Raw genomic sequence first — 24,880 nt, 5'->3', positions numbered from 1 at the left:
AACTGTGTTACTTCAGTCAAAAGTAAGAAGGAATTACATTACAATCAATATCACATTAAAATGACAAACCACTCATGGAATATTTTTCAAATGCATATCCAAATATTGCTATCATCAAAGATGATACTATGAATAAAAATATATGTTACCTAATGCTAAAATGCATTCACTACCATTTATAAATCCACAATATCTCAACGATTAAGCAATGGGGCACTCAATTGACAACAAAGCCTAAGCAACTACATAATTAGCTAAATCAATTGCCTGACAGTAATTCTTGACTTGTCTCATCCTTTTAAAAACACAAGACTATAACAGCTATAGTTGACTCACTTGTAGGAACTGTGTCATAATAGTATAGCACAGGATGAAGAAAGTTGGAGTTGTGAGCATCACCGGGATCTCCTGTTGCGCGATCATATCGAAAGATGTCTTTGCCTGGACCAGAAAACTCTGAGCCATACTCCATGACCAGGACCAGCACCTGCTTGACTGGGAACCCAGTGCTGTTGGTGAACTCATGGAGCATGTTGATTGGGAACTCTTCAAAGTAATGCACACTTTCACCATCCCTGTGTACAGCAATAATAACCCTAACATCAGCATAATTTTTGTCTAACTGCCCCTTCTCCTTCTCCCTTCTGTTCGACTTTTCATCTAACCATCTCCGCAGCCTTTTTTTTCCCCTTATAAATCTGACTTGATTATAACAACATAAATACGACTTTTGGAAAACCCTGTCCATTTCAAACTGTTCCTACAGCAAAAAAGATGCTAGTGCTGAAGTCTGTTAAAAAAAAAAAAAAAGCCACAAAAAAAACCCCCCAAACCATTAAAATCAACACTGATTTGATAATTAATTCATGTGTATACGCTTATCTATTACCTTATCATCAGTTTAAAAAAAGCTATTGCATTAAAAGATGTTTCTCTTGCTCTCGTCAGCTACTCACTCGGAGAAAACAATCACATCCCCAAGCATCTGGAACATTTGGTAAAGACCTGATGCCTCGTTCATGCGTTTAAGCAGATGGTTCATAAGATGTGCTGTAGGAATGGGTTGACTAGGCCACGGAACGTTCTCATATCTCCATTCTAGGAGTCGATGTAGTGCTCGGACTGTTAAGACATAGTAAAGTCCATTTCTTAAATCATGACATTTGAGATTGTTCTTTGTCTAAAGCTTATATACTTAGCTCATTAATAGTAAACAAACCACTCCAGCATGTATATTACATGATCATCTTATGGGTATTTGTAACATCAAACATTTTCAAGATAAATCATCATAGGAACTTTTAAAAAAAGATATGTTGAATGTTGCAGTTATTCTGCTGAGATTACTAATGTTAAGGGATCCAGAACAATTACAAATGATTTTAGAAGTACCTTATGGGCAATTTTGGAGAATTATGCATGCATGTGACGTTCACCCCAAATTATGACTTTGCCATCTTTTGGTTTAGGATTTTGGCTCATTGCTAAGTATTCAGTATCAGAACAACATCTGTTTAGTACAGCAGAAGTTGTCATCGAAACATTATTAGCAAGCTTCGTTCATTCAACTTCAGTTATTTTTAAATACTCAAAGCTGTTTCTCATAAATTTTCAACAAAGCAAATGAAAATTCTGCCACTAATGTGGATGTCAACATTTGTTCTAAGAATATGCATGACAGATTGTAAACTTCATCAATCCGTAGAGGATGTGTATGCTTTTTGTGCTTCAGCCATGATACAAAGTATCATAATAAATTAGAAGTTACAATTATTTTCTGCAAATATCTTTTTCACTTTTAATTATAAAAAAGTCCATAGGAGGCAACCTATATAAAACAAATTTATCTTTCCTTATCTGTCTACGGAGTCTTGTAAATAACATTTTGTTTTTCGTCCACTACTTTGATATTATTTATATCTAACAGATATACTGTTAAATTGTTGCATAGCAAAAATTTTTTTAAATATGCTAAACATGCTAATCTGTTAAAAATCATGTAGGCTTTGTATGGAAGCAATCAATAAATAATAAACAATAATATTAAAGGTGTGTGCATGCATGTGCATGAACACAATGCATACAAATCAGCACATCACAGAATCATGTGCACAGCTGTGGCTTGATTTAAAAGAATGACCAAAATGTGTTGCTGTGCTTCAGAGATTGGTGTATAGTTTTTTTTTAAAGCTGATTATTATAAAAATAAAGTCTCAGGGCACTATCTGCATGTGACACCTGTTTGCAGGAGCTTTCTCTGGAGAGTTAAGGGCCTTTAGTTAAGAACCAAAAATACATCAGTACCTCTTATTTGCTTGACATCTGCCCAATACTTGTTGTTCTAGTAAAGTTCTTCATAGCCATGAAAGACTTAAGTCTATAGCTAATCCAAAGATAATCTTCCCTGTGTTTTATAATTAAGGCTAAGAGAGAGACTTAGATAAGATCAACCCTTAACATGCCAAGAAAGTGGGGTCCTCGGAGACCCCCAGAGGGTGACTTTTAGTGATCCTGCTACACCTGTAACAATTTACTCTTGATTTCTGTATGTCCCTCATCAACTTAAGATAACTATTATATAACAATCCTTATAAAATGTTCTTTTAAACATAAAATAAAATGCAAACATTTTGTCTGTGAAGCACGTTGGAAGATCAGCACAACTGTGACATGTGCTAAGGACTGTAGCGATGGCAACACATGAATCTGTACCATTTATTTTAGTGAATTTATATAACTGGTTATACAGAAATATTATACTGCACGTAATCTGATGTAAAAAAAAACCCAAACTGTATTGTTAAAATTTTACTAGTAAAAATGTAGAAAATATGAAGAAGAAAATATTTGATGGTAAAAATGCTTGTATCGCTGAAATATTGTTTCAGAAATCCCCAAACGTAATTCGAGTAATCTGTCGCAACAAACAGTTGAGAAGTTAAAATAAAAAATTGGGTCCTCCAAGGATCCCTAGCTTGGTCAACAATGTTGATGACATAGGCTTCGTATGTTAAGGGTTAAGAAAGGAAAGAAAAGTGAGGCTGAAGAAAAAGAAAGACAAGGGCCAAAACATACTTGCATATCTAAATCCATGGATAAAGCCTCCTGCTGATTTTCTGAAGTCAAGTGAATGTGTAGTCGTACCCGCAAAAAACACCCCTGGGTGAGAGCTTGACTCATAGTTGTAATTGATGGCGGGGAACTTCTTCAAGCGCCCACTACGGCGTGCTAGTGATTTATTTCTGGGACAAAAAAGCACAAATTTCTGCCTTTTTAAAATTTTAAATCTTTCAAAAATTCCTATGGTCATCAGACTAAATATGATCTAAGAATCATGCAGCCAATGAATAACTTAATAAGTAGACTGTGGTATAAAGTAAGATTCCTCTTTAAACAATAAAGTCTTATTTGGTATAGTTTTTTTTAACTATAATGAGTTATTGTGATTTTTTTCCGTAGCCAGACATTAAAGACCAATCTGAATAGTTTGCATTTTTAGCAGATATTGCTAGATATAGGCGATATAAACCTAACCTGTAAATTTAAGCCTCCAAAACTGACTTGTTATTTACCCACTACCAAAGTACTGTTATCAGCACTTGTTGATCGCAGGTACAAACTGTAGTGGATAAATAATGGACGGGTTTTGGATGCTGAAATTTACAGGTTAGGTTTCTAAAGCCTATATCTACTGATACCTTAAAAAAAAAAAAAAAACGCAAAAGCATTGAGGTTGGTCTTTAAGTGTTATTTTTCTAACTTTGAGATATTCTTGCTCATTTTGAACCACATAACTAAGGAATTGGGTGCTTACCTGACACATACACCTAAACACAATACATGAGGATATGCATGCTTACATTTCACAGAGCTTGAAATCTGCATAGTGTTGTAGGATAAAAAAATCCTTTACAATACATGTCGCAGTTCTAAGATAAGCATAACTCTGTACTATGAAAATTTCTTAATTTATACAAGCAAGCTATATTTCTTCTTTAACTGCTGTGCTGATATTGCTTACAATCACTCACTGAAACAGACTGGAGTCAAAGGAGAAACCTAGGCAACGAAGGACTTTATCATATGGCTCACGTAGTGCAAAATTGTCACCAAAAATTTTCTGGAATTCACTCATATTCTCAACAAGTGGTTCAATAAACACTTTGCCATCCCTTTTCGCCAGCTGGACCTCAGTTAAATCAGCTTCAAGAAGTCCATCCAAAGATTTTAGCTGATATGTGTCGAGCAGTGCATTATTAACTCCCCTGAAAGAACATTTAAAGATAGCAATTTATTGTAAAAGTCACAAATTAAAAAGAAGGAAACGAAAAGAAAAAAAACAAAACCACCTATCCAAAAACTCGTGATTAAATAATCTTCCTGAAAAGAAAGGTTTGAAAAATATGCTTTACTGAGTTCTCTATGCTATACACTTGGATCCATAATGTAAACACTATGTAAATGTTTCTTGCTTTTATGTTTTTAACATATTGCTTACTGTAAATGCAATGAAGTGACAAAGTTAAGAATACTACAAAGAAAATTATAAATGCACAATCAAAGACTATTAAATTTCTACAAAGTGCTACAAAACAAAAGGTCATCAAAGTAAAGAACATTTTCACTTGTTACCTCTCAAAATTATGTTTACTTGATAATGCTCAAACTGTAGAGTCAGTGTCTGCGACTTGTTTATTGCCTTTCAGATCTTTGTTTTATACATAAGGTGGTAAAAACCAATCATCCATTATTTAAGGCAGTTGCAATAATAAAGTAGAAGACTTTAAAATAACTCGTAAACATCAACATTTAAGTTCAGGTCAGCTTACAGAACCCGTCAAGTCCAAATGGTAATACATTCGAACTTCTGTAACTCGATGTTCCGTAAGTCAAAAGTCTCCTTAACTCGAATTTTAAACATCAATTGGTTGGTTTCCCATTAAAGCAATGCAAAGTCAACTTCCATAACTCGAATCAACCTAGCCAAAAACTTCCACAACTCGAATAATTTGAAGCCAGTCAGCATGTTGAAGCCATTTGAAAATACGTCGGAAAGTGTAAAATCATGAAATCCCCATGGAGGCCCCCATCGACCCTGTGCTCTAATATTCTCCTTTTTATGCAGAAAAAAATTGTGTGCAACTCCATCTGATGAACTTTCTTAACTTGAACCTTCTGTACCTTTATTTTTTTCATCGGTCCCTTGAAGATTTGACTTATATAAGTTTGACAGTAAGAGGTGATAGGAAGTCTTTCCCATTTTTCATTATTACCATGCTTAATTGTACAATTTTGTAATAGCTGTTGTTATTTTGCTACCAAAAATGATGAGTTACTAGCTGGAACAGCTATGTCCAAGTTATAACAAAATACACAAATGTTATCTTAAGCTGCAAGTCTATGAAAAGATTTTTGTGTCTTTTACACAAATTGTGTAAGATTAAAATACTTAAAAAAAAAAAACATAAGAAAGTTTCCTAGTAATTAGCTAAGAACAAAAGAACTGTAAGGTATCTGAGGCAGAATTCTACTAACTACACAAGTAGCTCACTTTCCCTTACATATGAGGAGTCTAAAGTGTGCCTTCCTTAATTCCTACACAGCTTAGTTTCTAAGTAAGGTCAAATTCTGCAGGTCGCTTCCACTTCTTAAACTTGAGATTCTTCTACGTGGCTTATAAACTTACCAAGTGAACATTAAACTAAGGGCTTTATCATGGAGCTCTTCCTGTCAGTTTATTTCCTGCCTTTTATCTGATAGCTTCACTGTTCACTAAATGTGTGTTCCCACCACAAAGTGTGAAATACTCAAATTTTGATAGTTTATAATGACATTTTCCTGTTTACTTCTGTGGTGGAATTTGAAAGCAAGCATTTAAATTGTCCCATCTAAAAGTAGATCAATGGCGTAGAAATATTTTAAAGCAGTTATCAACACTACAATATCTGTGTGGAGATAAACTTTTTAAATATGGACATGAGGCAACTAAGTGATGAAACATTTTTCCCCTTACCTTAGATCTCCAACATAATGTGTCTCCCATGATAATCTAACACGAGAGCGTGCCACCATATGGATTAAATTTGTCACACCATAAATTCCATCTGCCACCTCAAAGGCTGAATTGCCTCGGCCTGTCAAAAAGGGAGAGATATATAATGACATCGCATTAACCACTATCCAAAATACAATCACACTAAATACTTAACATTTTAACATTTGAACATTTTTATTTAATGGCTATAAGCCCAGGGGCATTTTTAGCCATAACCTCACAATCACAAAAAACACAATGACAACTCCATCGCAGCAACAAACTCACTACAGGTGACAACAACATAGCAAACACATGTAAATAGTCACATGGCACCACGTATAAATACATACAGATCATCCAAACAATGAAAACACCCTTTTAACAAATTTGCTCAAGTCCACAAGCACACGCCTGGAACCAACACTCATCAGCTGCTGAAACCCAAATTCACCCACATGACATGCAAAACACACCGGAAGTAGCGTTCTCCGCGAGGCAACCAAGAAATGGTGGGTACACGCAAACAAATAATGAAATTCATCGCCTACCTCGTCTAGATTACACAGTGGACATGTTCTTAAATATCTCGGTATACCGCTATATCTTAATTGCTGAATAGGGAGTTTATGACAGCTTAGTCTAAATTTTGTTAAGTTTAGTCTCAGAGCTGGTGGCAAGTCTATTAAATATTTCATATAAAATACTTCATATGCACTTCTTTATTACTCAGGCTGTTTAGATCTTTTCTGATCTCTTTGACTTTATCCCCCTTATATTCTTCCAGCCCCTACACATCAAAGAAAAACAAAAATGAAGCTGACCTACAGAAATTTAATCAAGATGAAGATTTAGCATAAAATAAGATGCAAAGTGACAAATCGAATGAGGCATAACTAACCCAATACCAGGACACTTTTCCCCTCGTAGTCTTCTGGATGTAGGGACAGGCTTTCATATCCCTCAGCATATTCAATACCCTTCATGTCTGGAATATTGGGTTTTCCCATGCCAGTTGCAATTATCAGGACTCTAAAACATATTGAGAAATACAAGCTTCTCAAAAAAGTCTATTCTGATGAAAAATTAAATTTGTCTCAGAAAGTACTAGAGAGACAAAGTGAGACAAGTTTCAGGTCTGGAATGATAAGTCCCTCACTCTCCAAATGATTCCTTTTCTAACCCGTTCTCTCTCCTATTCGTGAGCACACGCGTGCACACACACACTTCCTGTACATTCATATGTATGCATTTATGCATGTGTGCACACACACACATCCTCAATTCTAAGAAGCAGGCATTTCTAGGGAAACATTCAAGAAGTACACATACAAACAGTTTCCAACATCCCCATTTAATAAAAGTGAAAGATCTTATGCAGATAAGGGTTTTTTTCCCACAGGGTAAGAATGTAAATAAATAATTATATAGTTGTTAGTTGAGAATGGCTCTGCTCACTTGCATGAATAGGAGTTATTAAGTTGATCATTCATGTAGTATAACACACCATCAGGCATTGTATCATCAGGAAGACTGTGAATATTGCTAATTTCAGTGCTGAATTGCACTTTAATGCCAAGGCGTTGCTGATAGTCACGAAGGTAGCGCAGCAGCTGATCTGCATGTGGGAACATTTCTTTGGAGTAGTGCCTTTTAACAAAAGAAAAATAGTTCATAATTGGGATTGGAAGGTAGTGCCTCATTGGCAATAACAAGTTATTATTTGTTTTCAAAAAACAAAAATTTTCCTCCATAAAGATATAATATATGTAAAAAAAAAATTGTTTTTCCTTAAAAGTGCAGCTGGGAAAAAAATCAATATTTAACAAACTGCATTGCAGTACTTTGGTTTTGTGGGGAGCGAGCGACATACCATTAAATTATGATGTGTGTATGTGCATGTGCGTACCATAAACATCAAATATAAAATAAAGCTCAAATACGTCATTACATTTACTTCATTTTATTCTTTTGCTTGCTGAAAAGCAAAACAAATGAAGCATGCCATCTCTCAAAATAACCAGTAACACATGATGAAACTTCTGCATTAGGCTTCTGGCAGCTCTCACCTGAACAAAAGTGATTCATCATCTGATAATAATGAGTTCCAGTCATGTCGAAGGTTGAATTCTTTGTTTGTCTTTCCAGTGTGGCGTTTGTTGATGCTGATCAGCTTCCGATGCCGCGGATAATCAATGAAAAACTGACCTGCAACAAGTGATCATGAAACAGTGTCCTATCTCTTTTCCCCTTCAGCTTGCTTGTCTGCTAATTGCTATGCCACTAGACCGCATTCTAAAAAAGAAGTAAAGGAGTGACTTTTACCTTACAACTGTTATCATTCTAAATCGATGTTTTAATACCCGTTTGAGGAATGTCATTTAAATAGTTCTACAACACCTGTTATACTTTAGTACTTTGCTTTCTATTTTTGCAAAATTTTCAAACTTAAATAAGCAGGAGAAACCATTCTGCATCCATGAGCCAGCTGCTGAACAACAAGCATGTATATTCTTTGAAAAAAAATGTATGTGTAACACCCACCTGTAGTATTTGACCTTTCGAAGACTATATAGTCTCTGCCTGCTCTTTTTAAGAAAAAGCCGAGCTGTAAGCCAGCAGGACCAGCTCCAACAATGCAGTAGTCATGATAATGGTGAGGTTCCGAGGTCAAGGCAAAGCTTGGTGGGGTCAGCAGTAGTAATAAGAAAGCCCATGGGATGATTACTGTCAAGGCCACAGTAAGTGAAGTCAAGGCATTTAGTGAGGAAACTCTGGGTGTCATCTTTTATTAGCTCCTGGAACACAGTAGTTTTATTTCAAATTAAGCTTTCGTAACAGAACTCAATAAGAAAACTCCAAAATGGTGGTTACTGACTGCTGGTACAAGATGTAAGCTCCAACTTGATCTTACAGTAAGCATTCCCACATTTTCATTTCTTTATCATCTTGATCTGTTACTGTTTTAACTATGATATTTAAATTTGTTAAAGAATTAAATGGGTGGTATATTTAATGTATTGGTACTTTAGATAGTCTACAGCAAAAAGCAAATGTTCCTGTATTTCGTATTTGCAGCATGGAAACAAGTGAGATTCTTTAGGGACAGACATTATTTCAAACAGAGCAGGCATTAAGAATGTGTGATCAAACTGGCACTTCAAAAAAAAATCAAGTTCAGTTCTTGTATGCAATCTGGAATACAACATATAACAGAATAAAGAATTTTAATAAAATGATTAACATCTGCTTTAAAAGTTTACCTGACAATAGATTTTAACAACCAAAGATCTCATCTTAAAAACATAAACAGACCAGGAAAGTAAATTATATTTCTGTCAACTGTTCCTAAGCATCTGCTTTTCAATAAACACTGTTACATTCACTCTACAGTCATTCTAGACTTGAATCCTTCAGCTCATATTAATGCTTGGGACTAACTTCAGCTTGTGATATTTTGCAGAGAACCTTTGATTTATAATTTTTATTACGACATAATTTGTTATAACTGAAGTTTTCCTGTATGTTTCAGCTAAAAAATAAAACTAAAACCCAAACAAAAAAAAACTTGTGTTGCTTGTGATCAACTTGGGTCAGAGGTTTCCCCCACCCCACAAACCCACCTCACACTGGCTGGTAGCTCATGATCATATTCATAAAGAAGCATGTGCTTAAGAACAGCAGAGAAGAATGGACGGATAAACAACAGTACTGATATGCAATAAAAAGACAAACATAGAAGATGCAAAGAGATACAAGCAACAAACAGTAGCAATTGGGAGTTTCATGAATCTGTAGATGACGAGAAGATGAACTAATCACACACTTGCTCGTATCGACACATACATACACACACAGACACACTGGTTAAGACATCCTAAGCCAATTTGGGCACTGTGTTATTTCAGGCAAACTAATTTTCAATATGTTCTATTCGTAAATCTTGAAAATATTTGAGCAAAAAAATGCTGTGTGGAAGCAAAAGCAACATATAATCACACAGCGGTAATTGAATCTTAACTTGGTTGCTGGGCTCATAAAACAATGTAATTAAATTTAATGAATTTCTGTGTGCTACCATATCGAGCAATCGGATTTTAATTTTGTAAATTGTTTCACATGAAAAGGCATCAGATCCAATATAAAGAATTAACGTCACTCTTTTCTTTTTTGTGTTATCTAAACTAAGCCCTCTGGGATAATTTATTGTTTAAATGGATGTTTCTGATTGACTTAGTGCCGAAGCTTGCATAGAGGATCTAAAAGCACCTAACTGTTGACAGAGATGTTGTTCACATGATATTATTTACAGAAATGTGCAAAATATTTTTGTCATTATAATTTTCTCTAAGACATGACACAGAAGTAGCAAACTAAAGTATATATGGCATCACAAGAAAGTTTGCGAACTTGGGCATTTCGTGCAGTATATTCATGATCAGGCTGACACAAAATTTGTAACATTTAGTGAATACATTTCTCTGCTAAATGCCACCACTTCAGTAAATTTAAACAAAAATATGCAAGATGGTGACATAGTTAAATGCCGATTTGAAGGGTAGTAGTACAGTTCATTAAAGAATGTAAAAAGTGGATACACTTCTTATTCATTTTCTTTTAGCTGGGATACCTGACTTTGCCCACTGGTAACACATGAGAATTGAGAAAATAAACAGGTTGTGGTGGCTGTAAGCACAGGTAGCATATCTGAAAGGATGATACATCAACTCTGAAATCATGTGACAAGAAGACAATCTAGGCCAGATTCCAAAAGGAACATTTCTGATCCTGTCTTAATTGCAGCCAATTCCTTAGCTTCAGAAAATTCATGTTCAAATTTCCCCTCTCCTGAGCATGGAAGGATGCAGGCTTGGCAACAAATTTGACTGCTGCCTATCTAGACAAAAATGGCAGTCCCCCTTTCTCTCTTGTAGACACCAGGCACCACTGCGACAAACAAGCTTGCCCGAGAGTGGTTAATTGGCTCCTAGCCTCTTCTCAACTGCAATTTCTCTTGACTCATGAGGTCTTTTTTGAGGCTTACCAGTCAATGCAGGAAAGCGCCTCATTTTACCAGATCTTCGTCTCCTTCATGCCAAAATTGATCAGAAAGAAAACCCAGACTGAGACAGCCTTAGTGATAGACCAGTGGGTGATGGGGGATGGAATCAGTTTAAAGTTATTACAGTAGTTTGTGCCACATCAGAAAAAAAAAAATATCTGTGAAGCTTGCACTAATGATTACTGCCAAACTTAGACCTGCCTTACCAAGCGAAATTGAACAATTACATCCCTCTCCTGGTCTCCCTGAAGTCATTTAAGAGTTCTGGAAGTTTCTAAAACCTATTTTTTTTAAACCCAAGTTATTACACGTCAATTAGAGAAAAAGAAAGTAAAATGAGACAGATAAACTTTCTGAGCAAAAACTAATTTTCTGCAGTTTTAAAAAAAATCAGTTTGCCTCCCAGCAGTTTTTTTTTCTACGGGTAGAGGGGAAAAATGCAAGTCTCTAGATGACTGTAAACTACTCAATTATTGGTTTGTATTTTATGTAAATCATCAATGCTGCTGAAATTACAAATGATGGCTTCTTATCTGTTTACTGCAGTTGAACCTTCTAAGCATTAATAAATGGATCATATTTTAGTGACACATTATAAATGACTCCATAAGGTTTCTGAAAAAGTTAACATAACTCTAAAATGTAATCATGATTTACATTTAAAACTATAGTGTCATATATACTGCTTCATGCATCTGGAATGGGTGGATCGTAATTTAACAATAACACATCACATGCCACCCAACAATAATAATGATGTTTGTACAGCGCAGGATACCAGCATGTGGTCATGTTCTGCATGCTTTATATCACCAGGCCATCAATATCAAACGCAACTGATAGGAGAAGAATTAAAATAATCGTACTCTCTCATGTAAACAACACATGTGCACACACAAACACACATATGACACAGAGTAAACACATTTTTACCATGGACAAAAATGGAGTTACTTCCTCATATTAAGCTCCTGAATGTTGTCAAATGTCTGAATCTGCTATTAACATTTCTAGAAATAAATATTTTCCTCTTACTCTAGCATTCTTGATGCGCTGAGAGTTGTAAAGGAAGAAAGCTTGAAAACATGTGTCCCCTCCACACCAGTCACAGTAGGTTATAAGAGAAAAGGATCCCAAAACTAACATCCGTGTAGAGGCATTCAATTTTTATAGTGCATAGTGTCTGCTTAGACCCGCTGCCAAGATAAAAATGCAAGCCTGTATGTATATTTAAGTATGTATTATATTACGTGATGTGTGGAGGACTTTGTGACTCAATATATGTGTGTCATGCTTACAAAGCCCATGATGGCAAATAATATATATTAACAGTTTTGTACCTTAAAGTATTTAAGAATACATTGGTATTCCAACTGATCTGTATACCACTGTTACCTTAATTCAGGAAAAAAGGTGTGCAAACACCCACCGACAAAGTGTAGCAATATTCTTCCTTGTTCTCTTTTTATCACTATTATTCTCGCTTAGGCACTACGCCAGGTCAACCAGACCACGGACAGAGGCACGAAACCTTGAAAAGTAGGCCACTGCAGAAAAAACAAGCTCAAACCACATACACAGTCCTGTAGTATGTCTTAGTTGTAGCATATTTTATAGGAAGAAAAAGAGGAGCTGAATGAGCTATGATTATCTCTTTATAAAACTGTTTATTAATTGTTATCTTTCCAAACAGAATGCAAAGATAGGTCTTGGGTGTCCTGTGGCAGAGCCTTATTTCAAACCCTAATATGTTTAAGACTTATCATCATGCAAATCCTAATAGAATGTTATGTTCAAAGTATACCTGGTAGCCACAAGATTTTTAGTTATTGTGCAATGAAACAATGGAACTCTCTCTTTGCATATATGCCACCTACCCACTATTGCATCCTTTAAATGTGCACTGAAAACACACCTCTTCCATAGACATTACTCCTTTCCCACAATCCTAGTTCTTTTTTTACACACTTCCTTTTGCAATATCATGTTACTCTCAGCTCCTGTTTTTGGTATTTGGTTCCTCTTTGTGCTTCTGTATTTGATTTTGAGCTTCGTTTAGTACTGTTGCTTATTCTTTTATAGCTCATATGGTATTTTTTCCTGCCCTCATATGCTGTCCATGTTTCAATCTTGTTCTTAAGTGCTAAGAGCATACACCCTAGGAGTGTGAGTATGCGCTTTACAAATTTTGCATTTATAATTATTATTACCTTCTGCATCTAGGGAAAATAACTCTTTAACTCTGTTCAGACAAATATGTAATGCTGAAAAACTATACTTACTGAGCAGATGAGCAAGAAATGTTTAAAAATATAGGGGTTAACTTGCACGCACAATCAAGTCTAATAACAAATAAACAGCTGATTTGTTACTTTTTGTTTGATGCCTTTTAACATGAAAACTTAAAATACTTTGTACTGTTAAAACCTTTTGACCTGGCAACTAGTCCAAAATAATTAGAAATTCCTTTGAAGCACTGTACATCTTCTTTTTATCTAGTTACATTTTGTAAATAAACTTTAAACTAATGTTTATATTGTTGGTAGTGTGAAAAGCCTCACCGAAACTATAAGCAGTGTTTTTACCCTACACATAGCGAGGGACATTTCGTGTAACTACAACTCCAAAAGTGTATTCCACTAACATATTTTAGAAGCGAACAGAATTCTTTTTTCTGTTGAATGCTAATTGTTAAGTACTTCTTCAGTCCCAACCGTTTATCCGTCAGTGGTACAAGAAATCCATATCACCCAACCTTGACTGTACCCCCTCCCCCTACAAAAAAAGAATCCTGACTGCGAAAGAAAGAACGTGTAAAAAACTACACGAAAAAGATACTTGTGTATAAACTCACTTCTCGTCTGCTCTGACGCCCCGACGTCGTTTGTTGTAGTGAAGCACATCATAACGCCGCGGCGCGCTTTTGTACTTTCACACGGCACAGCCACTACGGCTCCCGGAAGTTCTGGACATCGTGTAGCTGTGTGCGCATGCGCGGACTCACGGGTGGTGGGCGGGGCCGCAGTCAAGCGCCTTGGAGTCGCGATACGAATTAAAACACATCTTCGCGTGCACCTTCTTCCCTCGGCAGTAAACAACATGTATGGGGCGTGACCGACCTCGCAATATGTCAATCAGTCAAGTACGGGACGACTGTTCTTTTTCCAAGTAACTTCGTTAAACTTTTGAGAAACGTTTTTACCTATTTATAATAATATAGATAAAACTTATATAGAGCTTAGGTTAGAATTCTGTCAGGTTAATTTTAGCACCAAAGACCGATTTCAAGAAGGAATCGGACATCTGACTGTTTATACAATCTGGCCGTTTACACACGCGTAGTCACGCGAATATGTGAAGTTATGTGAACGTCGATTAAAAAAAAATGCTATCAACCAAACGCTTGAAAGAAGTAGAAATAATTATTCAAAACTTTAGGAGATATCAAATAAATGGACAATTTAACTGAGCGATAAGATACTACAGCCATCTTATGGCAACAACCATAACTGGGCGCTTTAATTAAAGACAGTCGCTAGACGATAGTGTTTCTAGCGTAAACACCATTAGCAAACATATGTAGCTATATAGTTACAATTATAAATTATAAAGACAATTATAATTCTCACTTAATGATTAATAACTAATATTCATTTAACTTTGAATAAGAAAATAAAATCAGAAAGAGCGGCAACAGCGCAAGCAAAAATATTATGTTGAAAAGTGCTTAAACACCTTTTGTCTCTGAAAGGATTTTTTTAAACAGTTAGTGTATCTATTCCACTGCTGTTAAACACTTTCTCATTTTGCGAATGAAAGGATTTTACCAAGTGATTTCATTCTTTCCTGCAGGGATTAGTAGTTTGGGTTTTTCCCCAACCTTTGTACTCATCACCACCACCAGATGGCTTTTCTGATCGTTGTGCGCGGATTTTCCCCGCACATGCCGCTTTCTTACTTTGGTTGAGTAGATCCTACATTGTCTACAGCAAAATACTTTTTTTGTCCACTCCCACTACCCTTTCCTTTCCACCCTCCCGCTAACATCGGACAAGCTGTTGTTGATACTGAAATGCGCCTCTTACATCGATCAGGGATCAAAGATAGGGCAAAGTGTTTATTGGTTGGCTTCAGCCCACTGCCTCATCGTAGTTTATTGGAATATACATTTATCGCATCAGTGGAACATGGCATGCATAGACAAATTTATCTTCCCACGAAATGCGTTAAATGGGCCAGATCATTAATCTAGAGAACCAGTCAGCAGTACTCAGTCTGAGTCGCTCAATACTCTTTTCATTGCCGTTCTGCTTTTTCACTTTTCAACTAAAATACTGTTGACTTTGATATGTCGCATGTACTCCTTTTCTTTACCAAGAGGTAAGTGCTTCTGCCTCCCGTTTCCAATAATGACAAGGGAAGGTCTCGTAGAAAGTTGTTCAAACGTAGAGAGAAATTGGGCGCAGAACTGAAAGACCAGTGCATTATCTGTGTAGAAGTAAGGCAGAGTTGGAGATGTAGAAAAAGGTGCGTGAGTTCGTTTAATGAATGAAGAAAATAAAAGGAAACGTTTAATTATTATTCTTTGATAGAAACCTGCTTCTTCTTCATATTTGTGTCAGCCCGAGCAGTCTTCGCGGCTCTACCTATGATAATGGTAAAATATTCATATTGTGGAATATTATAACAAGAAGCTTCTCTCTCTCTCATGTACACACACGTGCGTCCGCATGCAAGTCACTATCTATTTGAAGAAAAGACAAAATGACAAGCATTTATCATAGGAGGCAGACTTCATTATTACTTTAAGTCTTAAAGCTCTATGTATGTTGCATAAAGAAGCCACTTAACCTAGTATATGTAAAAATTATGTTTTATTCTCCTCTACTTTAGATTATACCATGTCTTGCTTTAGATAATATTACTTTTTTCACTCGGCTTAAAAACCTTGATTTACGGCTAATCAATAAACGAAATGAGACGATAAACAAACATAAATTGGGGTGGGGAGAAAGAGAGATTATTGACCATAAGCTATCCTTATAAAGGTGGCAACAAAAGAGCCACAAGTAAAGCAAGCATACCATCTCAAAATGTAGTAAACGTGAGTTGTTAAATAAAAAAAAGAAAGAGAGAGAAATGAATGAGAGAGAGGAGGGAGAGGAAAGTGCTCTGATACACAATTACCATCGAATAAAAGCACCTGCGTGTAATTCAAAGAGGAATTAATTTAGTAGTGACTTCCGTAGCCACCCACCCAACAGTCCGGCTGAAGGAAGCAATCAGTGTGATGGCGGTGAGCTGAGGACTGACAGAGTGCGTCTGAACGAGCTGTTGGACTGTTTAAGACTTCGACAGCTTTGCAATTTGGAGAAAGCCCGGACAGCAGACGATAGAACGTGGCGGAGCCGTTCTCTCACTGTTTGTATTGCTGTACGGGATGTTTACCCACACACATCTGCAGACATTCGTTAAGTCAACAAATGCAGCCTGTTAAAATACGGGTGTTTGCGGGGAAAGGGAGGGTGGAAAGTAGCCTAGCTCTTCTTTTATGTCACGATGTTACGGTACTTCGAATACACTACTTTCTGCGCTAAATAGTCTCTCAACTTGGCTTGGCAGAAGAGAACGGTTGTAGCAGCCAATGGTAGGTTCGATCTTCAACAATTTTTTTTTTTTTTTTTTTTTTTTTTTTTTTTTTTGCATGGTATATCCTTGCTGTGAACCATTACATTTGAGAGTGTGAACCCATCTTAAAGAAGTCTTGAAGAATCCACGTTTACATTGTAAACAAGATGAAGATTGAACTGCAATAAGCACAGTTTTGAGAGACGAGGGTAAAAAAAGAGATGGGTTAAGGGAGAAAGAAAGTGATGGATAATAAAAGCAAGAGAAAAGGGAGGTAGCGGAAAACCCAATCAAACTGACCTTCAATGTTCTGACCGGTTCCATGAAGAACGAATGCCAAACAACCATGGAAATCGCACGGCGCTAGCACTTGAAAACAAGGAAACTAGCCGTAAAATGTGGCATGGTCCAGGCAGCTATATACAGCCGGCGCTGAGAGAGAGAGAGGCAGAGAAAGGGACGCAGAAAAAAAGAGAAAGCGTAGTTGAGAGGTAGGAGTGGGGTGTGGAAGCTTTTTCTACACAGCCAGACCCACGGCAGCCGCAGACGACGTGATTCAATACACGCTGGACAGAAAGTTCCTGTATCGACGTTTGTGCAAATAAGGGCGATTTGAGTACAAGGCAAGCGGGATCCTGGCTGTACGGACTTGGGGGAATTGTAAAACGTTAGCTACACGAAGAGATGCGCGATTAATGAATGGCCTTATCTTGATGGCCGTGACCCTGCGGGTCCAGAGTCGCTGATAGTTTCCAGGGAAACTGAATGTCGTGTAATGGTGGGCCTCTTTGGCTTACGGCTGCCAACATGACAAGATCGAGAGGGGTTTTATATTGTTTTGGTGAAGTCCAGATTGGCTTGTTTTTGGAAGACAAGGATACGGACTTTGTTTCGACAAGTTAAGCAAACGATGAAATTTGGATGTCGTTGGGAGCAGAGTTTGGTTGGAGCAAGGATGAGAGATCAGTAAATTATTAATGACAGAAATTATGAAAGCTATTTTCTACAGGAAATATTCGTGCAAGCAACGTGAGCGATGAGCGCAAATGGAAATAACAGGTCTGGCTAGCAAGCACATCAAAGGGTAACGGACACGCTATCCATTCCCCGCCCCTTGAGAAAAAAAAGTTCAAACGACCGATACACCTCTTTGCGAGGATCCCTTCGAGGCAACGTCGGCATCTGTCGCTGTGGTCAGCACAGACATCAGCAAGAGCGATACGTACAGCACAGCCATGGCTTGTTGAGCTATCGGTGCACCCACAGCTAGTTTCCCGTTCATAATTCCCGTCTGCCCACGCGTTAGCCCATCAAAGAAAGGGCCATTAGCGAGGATGCTTACGCCGTTGAGGCAGCATTCCCAGTCTCCTGATAAATGACCACCAGACAAACGTATTGCGAACTGTAGCTAAGCAACAGACGGCAACTATTCACCACGGGTTGACGTTCACACTTGTGACGTCACTAAGCGGGTACAGGGTATCACTCGGGTTGGTTTCTGCGGCTAACTCCTGTAGATGGGATTTTGTTGTCACTCTTCACTCTTCACATGTCGTCTCATTTGAGTCAAGTTTATTTATGCGTGGATTCATCGTAGCTAAATAGTGACTTGTTCTTTTGTGTAGTGTTTTACAATTAAAAGTCACCGGAAGCAGACATAAACACGTCCAGGGGCAATTACAGCAACCTAACACAACTTATTACCGAGCCGTACCATAGAGGAATATTTCTGCCAAATTTGGTGACGATCCGACCAACGGGGTAGATTTGCATTGGTTTCAAGTGCCTCCACTAACAACGTCTGTTTTATTTATAGGACAGTCATGTCTAAAGCTCAACTTTTGTCCACAAAGCAAACTAGCAGTGCAACAACAAACCTGCAAATGAATCAGAAAAATAATAAAGACAAACGTAAGCTCTCACCAATTTTTTTGTTTTGTTTCGTTTGCACGCCATATTGCCATGTTGTACGACAAAGATATTTCCTCTTATATATACAATATCCATATTCTTTGCGTTTATAAAAGGAAGTGAGAAGTAAAATTTGCCTCCAAGCTACAGACAGTGGTTGTAACAAAGGGTATCATCTGCTTAGTAGAGCATTAAAGAGCAGACAAAGTCTCATGACCGCCACTTTACTCACCCACTAACTCACTCACACACACACACACGCGAAAATATTTCATGAAAAAGAGTAAAGAGTAGAACACATCATCACGCTGTACGGTGCCACACCTTGGCGCATGCGCCTTAAGACCGGAAGATGTAGTTGCTGAGCAAGATCGATGTCCTGACGTGTAATGACGTGAGGAAGGAAATCCCAGTCAAAGCTCAGGGGTGGGAGAGTCGGGGCTGAAGGGTGGAGCAGAGAAAAAAAACAAACAAAAAGAGCAGGACGGGACGTAGACTGGATGCCGTGTTCCCAAATTTGGTTTTCTGAGTATCAGTTTGCCTGCAGAGTGATGGAAACATGGAGGCACTGGTACCGAACTGATTACAGCTAATCCTCCGTTAAACGTTCTGGAAAAACTACGGGGTGCCGCTCAGCAAAATGTCGTTAAAAGCTCCTCTAATGGCAGCAGAGCTTAAATGGCACAGATAATTGAAATCCAAAACCAAGCTAAAACCAATAAAACAAAACAGCGAGCTGCACAAACAATTTTTCACTTTTATCTCTGCTTTTATTTTCTTTATATAGACCCATGTGTTCGTTCATCTTTCTCTCTCCTCCGCTCTCTTTTGATCTACACCTTCTTTTTTCTCTCTCTTTCTCTTTCTTTCTCTCTTTCTTTTTTTTCTCTCTTTCTCTTTCTCTCTCTCACACATACAGAGTGTGTTTATGAACGCGTGTATCGATTCACACATATATGTATAAAACAGACAGACATACACCATGCACACACACTTCGCTGTTTGGTCTAAACTTACGGCTTGCCACTTGAGACTGAAGATATTTATGACCTTTTATGCACACCAGCCAATGGCGATATATCGGAAGTTGAAAATCTTGGGCTTAATGTCAAGTCTGACTTAAAATCCTTTCCTGCAGCCTGTACTTGGTGCTAGAGTGAGTGAATATATACGTCTTCAAAGACCCTAACATTGACTTCTTTATAGTCAACGATGAGCATTCACAAACAGTCCTCACATTTTTATGCTTTATTGTAAGATAATAATATTTTCAATATGGTTGCTTTTAAGTTGAAAAGTTTGGTCTACATTCAGTATATTCATGTTTTGAGAGTGGAAAGAGAGGAAAAATTGTTTTACGCCGAGCCAGCAACTAAGGCTACATTAGGACAACACAATCGGCCCTTCAGGGTGTGAGAGAGATAGATAATGATATATATGTATAGGAGAGAATGTATGCGACAATAGACTGACATAAATGATGATGGTTCAGTTTTAATTATTCTTACATATAGTATGCATTATTGTATCACTTTCTGTTCTGTACACTGTCTCAGAGACACCCCATGCCTCTTCCCAGTTCGATTTAAAGTCATCAACAGGGAAACCTTTCCTGCGCTGTCATACTGATTTAGAATTATCGACATTTCCGTCACTTTTCCAAAATTAATCCAGCAAATGTTAGAGATAACCTCTCATTTGGGATTCACTCTTTATTGAACGGGAACCTATAACGCTTGGAGCAAACGACCCACAAATTAAAAGAAGCATTCGTTGCGAAGGAAAGTTATCAAAAAATGAGACAAGCACTATGCACACCTTTCCCTTCATTACCTGACAATATCATGACAAGTCGCAGTTCGGGGGATGGGGAGTTTGCGGAAAACTGGCAATAACACTCGCTGCCAGGGTCATCTGCCGCGGATGATAGAAACCTCTCGATGGCTGGACGTGTGACGATGCTTGCATTGTGGCAAGCCGGATGAAGGTTGATGAGAAGCAATCCTCTTATCTCTGACCGTTCCTATCCAAATCTTGTTAAGATGTTAGAGCCTGCTAGTCTGAGTCAAGCCTTCGTGCCATCTTGTTGGTCTCTTTGCATACGCAGGACGAAGGAAGAATGCGGCGTCCTGCAGACCGACTCGCGTACAGCGGGCTTATCGCCGCGTGCAGCAGATGGCGGTCTTGCGATGCTCAATGGCTGCGCGTATGAAGATAAAGAAAGGGATATGAAAAGGCGCCGACTGCGGGATGCAATTGAGGAAGCAAATACTGCGATAACTTGATAGATTCATGACTTCATACCTCGAGGCAGACAGTTTCTGAATCCGGCTGCTTCCCTGTTCTCGTCTGGGGGCTGGTATCCACTGCGAATATTTGTAACTCGGCCAAATCGAGAAGGTTGTCTATGCGTTCTTCATTTCAGTTTCTGTCAATCCTTCAGGTCTGCACTCACTGTGTTTGACTGTGCTTTGTATGCAGGATGTCAAGTTGGGACATTTGAAGCACGAAATGAGGTTCAGAAAGAGCAAAATATATATGTGCACGCCTTGCTTTGTACAAGCTTGATGATGATTAAGCCGTTGACTAATTGCCTTTATTTTGTCTCCCACCCCATAAAATATGAAGAAAATGTAGATGATATGAAAACATGGGGAATAAGCCAACCCGATGTTTCCACCTTCTCCCTCACTTGGATTTAGGCTCAGAGGTGAAGGGCGATATCACATGAACTCTTGTCATCTTCTCATACTGTTGTTGGCGTTCTCCTTAATTAAGAAGGGCATCTTTTGATTGGCGATGATGATACAACACATGGTCTGACTTGTGGCTGCTTACAATGCTTTTATGACGATTTGTTGTATCTAATGAGTGTTGCATTAAAAGGATGATGATGATGATGACAACGACGATGACGACGACGACGACGACGACGATGATGATGATGATGATGATGATGATGATCTCTGCACATAGTGAAAACCGGATAAACAGCGAAAACAACTCGATCGAAAAAAAGGGGCAATCAGGATCATCAATCAGAGCATGCGGTTTTTGTGCGGTGAGGGGTAAGTGGGGATGTAATAAAAATACAGGGAACAGTGTGAGAAAATGATACCCTCCCGAAAGAGAGAAAATCAGCTGTGGCAGGATCTTAGGATGTAGCTGCACTTATACAAAAGTTTGATGTTTTTCTGCTTCGTCTCCGATATTTGATTAGCAGTTTGTTGGTTTTTTTTCTCTTGGAAGGTTTTTATCTCGAGAACTTGGCGGCAATAGAGTCATTGCTCTGCTGACAGTGTCGAGCAGGGAATATATTACAAACATAGCTTTGATGAGTACACAGGTATGATTGCAAAAAAGATATTACCGTAATAGGCTGGGTGAAAATGTTACAGGAATAAGCATACATGAAAGTAAGTCAAACTTCTGTAAGTCGACCTTCCGTATGTCGAAACTCTCCCTAACTCGAATTTTAAACATTAATTGGTTGGTTTCCCATTAAAACAATGCATGATCAACTTCCGATGCTCGAATCGATCTGGCCAAAAACTTCCACAATTCGAATAATTTGAAGCCGGTCAGCATGTTGAAACCATTTGAAAATGCGTCGGAAAGTGTAAAACCGTGCACTCCTCCCCCATCGACCCTGCGCTCCAATATTCTCCTTTCTGCATCGGAAACACGTGAGCGATAAGGACCACAGGTCAACCTTGATCGCAAATTTGGATGAATCAGACGAGAGTGATTTTGAAAAATCGCCGTCATGCCTTCATTCTTTCTTTATTTACTAATCGACTTACATGACATATATAAAAAAAATCTATTTTTCTTTATGTTTAGACAACGTGATTAGAAAGCTGAAAAGTGAGTTCTTACCATTTCATACAGAATTGCCAGTATCAAGTTGACACTTTTGCAGGCTGAAAATTGGCTTCAGGGCTTTGTTATCAGAAATGTTTCCATCGTGGAAAAAGGTCACGAAATTCGAGTTTCATTAAAGCTCCGGGAAACATCTCATCGGCTTTAAAACACAAACAAATATTTTTCATTCTTGCAATCAAGGAGCTGCCACAAAGGTATTAAAAGAGCAGTGTTTCCGACCTTGGTGAGAGGTCGAAGCAATTAGTGCTCATGATTTCTGGAAGGGAATAATTCTAGGAAGCTTCCTGTCATGTCCGACGTACATTCACCCCAACACAAGAATTACAAAAACATAACACTTTGACGAAGGATGAAGGTAAAGGAAAGAGGAGACTGTTGATTTCAGTAGTAGTTAAGGACAACACGAGCGATGAGCGAAAATCGCTGGAAATAGAACACAAAGTAACACAAAAGCATATCCCGATGTACATCTTATGACGAAGAGGCACGAGGAATATTATATTGATGTTTTTCTCTTAATCACACCTGGATTTGTCGAGAAAACAGGAAAGTGACGAAAGGAAGTATTTCTAAAAATAGCTTTGTCTGCATGAGCTGAAATCGAAGAAAAAAGATGCAATCTTCGGTAAAAGACAGCAGACCAGGACACAATGTAGTGTTGCTGAATGTTTTCTTTGATACTCAGATGGAGTTTGTACTCATTTAAGAAATCCAAAGATAATGGCAACAAACGCCAGTGGATTAATTTTGAATTTGCTCGAAGCATTTTCAAAATCGATTCTTATCAGTCACTTATACAATACAAGCAAGTCTTGGATTTTTCAGTAAAACAAAGAGATATTCCTCATACAGTAGTGCCAAGTATACAAAAGCACGAGCTGTTGAAACCAATACGATTGCGGGGAAAAAAACTTAAGAAAAGATCCCACAAACGCACATTTGAAAGGTGTTTATATTTTATAAACAATGGAAAAATTAGCTTAAATGCGCCCACTTAGTAACAGAATCAAAAATAATGCAACATTAGACTGCAATGTTTGTGATTGTTACCCATTACATTTTTCATTTAGAGATTTACTTGTCAGTCTGTTGAGTGAATTCAGTTTGGACCTTTTAATTATTTTTAAAACTTCAATCGAAGTTTCTAAATAAAATTGAGATCTGTAGGAGCTGTGTTTGAAAAATCAGCCGTTTCCTTTTCTGGGCAAAAATTCGCTTCTTGAACATGACAACCTGATAATGTCTTCTTATCAAAGAAATGTAGGAGAGTAATTTTCTTCTGCTTTCCTAGTAGCAGGTGAAAATGTCGATGTTTGAAGGTTTATGTCCTGAAAATTAAGCAAAATTATTATGTATTCATATTTTAGAATTATTATTTTAAAATGAACTAACCCTAACCCTGTTAGGAAGAAAAGAATGGTACACTTATATTGTCCTTTGAGAAGAGCAGTAGAGATGTTAAGTCCTTCAGCTTAAATCACAGAGATGGGGAACGAAGACAGTTAATGCCAGGATGGAGTTTAGTGTAAATTGCAAACTAAAGTGCAAACGACACTGACATTTATTATCACATTCATATCAACTGTCAATATTTTAAAAAATTTGGCCAGAAGTTTGAATAATTAAAAATAGCATCATATCATATGTGTGTGTGTGTGTGGCCATCAAATTGGTAAAAAAAATCCCCAAACAGTCGCATCATGCCATCCCCGACAATGCTGGCAGAACTGCTTTTCAAACTTTGATATGTTGCCAGAAATAAAGTGGACAGTAAATCAAATGCCGTTCGCCATCTAGTTATTTCCCTCTCTCACTTAATCCAAACGTATCACATTGCTGCCTGTACAGGGGATTGGAGATGAGGGGAGGGGATGGGGCAAGCAGTAAACAAGCCTCTACGTCTCCTACGTCTGCGACAACAGAACGCTGTAAACAGCGATACTGATAAACTGTTAATCAATACCGCAGTCGACTCATCCTTGTCACGTGATTCATATTGTGACAAAGGTAGTCATAGGGATGACTTTCAAGCTGATGGTCACAGCTGTAGCTAGTGACTCTTTTATACTCCCAGAAGTTTTTATGCTCATTTGATTGTGTGTGTGCGTGTGTGTACCATACACACACACAAACTCTCCATCAGAAGATAAAAAATAGAAATTAAACCTGTATACCAAGTAGAAAAGTATCCAATGGAAATCGAACGAGCAACCTTCGTATTCAAAGTCGTTCGTTTGTCCCTTTCCCTCCTAATATCGAAAGTTCAGCCAAGCCAATTACCAATTCATCCATTTGAAGTGTTGCATTACGATTTCTGACATAAAAATGACAACCTAAATGACACCCTGTACATGCGTGGA

General features: G+C 37.7%; 1 protein-coding gene across 8 annotated transcripts in view; it reads right to left on the bottom strand.

The window, feature by feature from the left end:
• Window positions 1-24,880, bottom strand: part of LOC112563770 (FAD-dependent oxidoreductase domain-containing protein 2-like) — a 38,931-nt gene that overhangs the window by 2,194 nt on the left and 11,857 nt on the right. For 2 of the 8 annotated variants that reach the window (XM_025238119.1, XM_025238104.1), the window contains 9 exons: window positions 8,579-8,832; window positions 8,104-8,242; window positions 7,493-7,684; window positions 6,936-7,066; window positions 6,014-6,134; window positions 4,032-4,265; window positions 3,076-3,242; window positions 957-1,122; window positions 337-575 (listed from right to left, as the gene is read on the bottom strand). In XM_025238119.1, coding sequence (XP_025093904.1) covers window positions 337-575; window positions 957-1,122; window positions 3,076-3,242; window positions 4,032-4,265; window positions 6,014-6,134; window positions 6,936-7,066; window positions 7,493-7,684; window positions 8,104-8,242; window positions 8,579-8,819 — 1,630 coding nt within the window. In that variant the 5' untranslated portion in view covers window positions 8,820-8,832. Of the gene's footprint in view, window positions 1-336; window positions 576-956; window positions 1,123-3,075; window positions 3,243-4,031; window positions 4,266-6,013; window positions 6,135-6,935; window positions 7,067-7,492; window positions 7,685-8,103; window positions 8,243-8,578; window positions 8,833-12,131; window positions 12,284-12,491; window positions 12,644-12,973; window positions 12,997-13,950; window positions 14,089-17,024; window positions 17,162-24,880 lie in introns of those variants that run through there. The other 6 variants (XM_025238111.1, XM_025238136.1, XM_025238085.1 and 3 more) reach the window with 6 other exon arrangements.

This window comes from Pomacea canaliculata, linkage group LG1 (genome assembly GCF_003073045.1).
Source record: "Pomacea canaliculata isolate SZHN2017 linkage group LG1, ASM307304v1, whole genome shotgun sequence".
Lineage (NCBI taxonomy): Eukaryota > Metazoa > Mollusca > Gastropoda > Architaenioglossa > Ampullariidae > Pomacea > Pomacea canaliculata.
The sequence above is the reverse complement of the archived record's forward strand: the minus strand, read 5'-3'. Positions and strand labels throughout refer to the sequence as shown.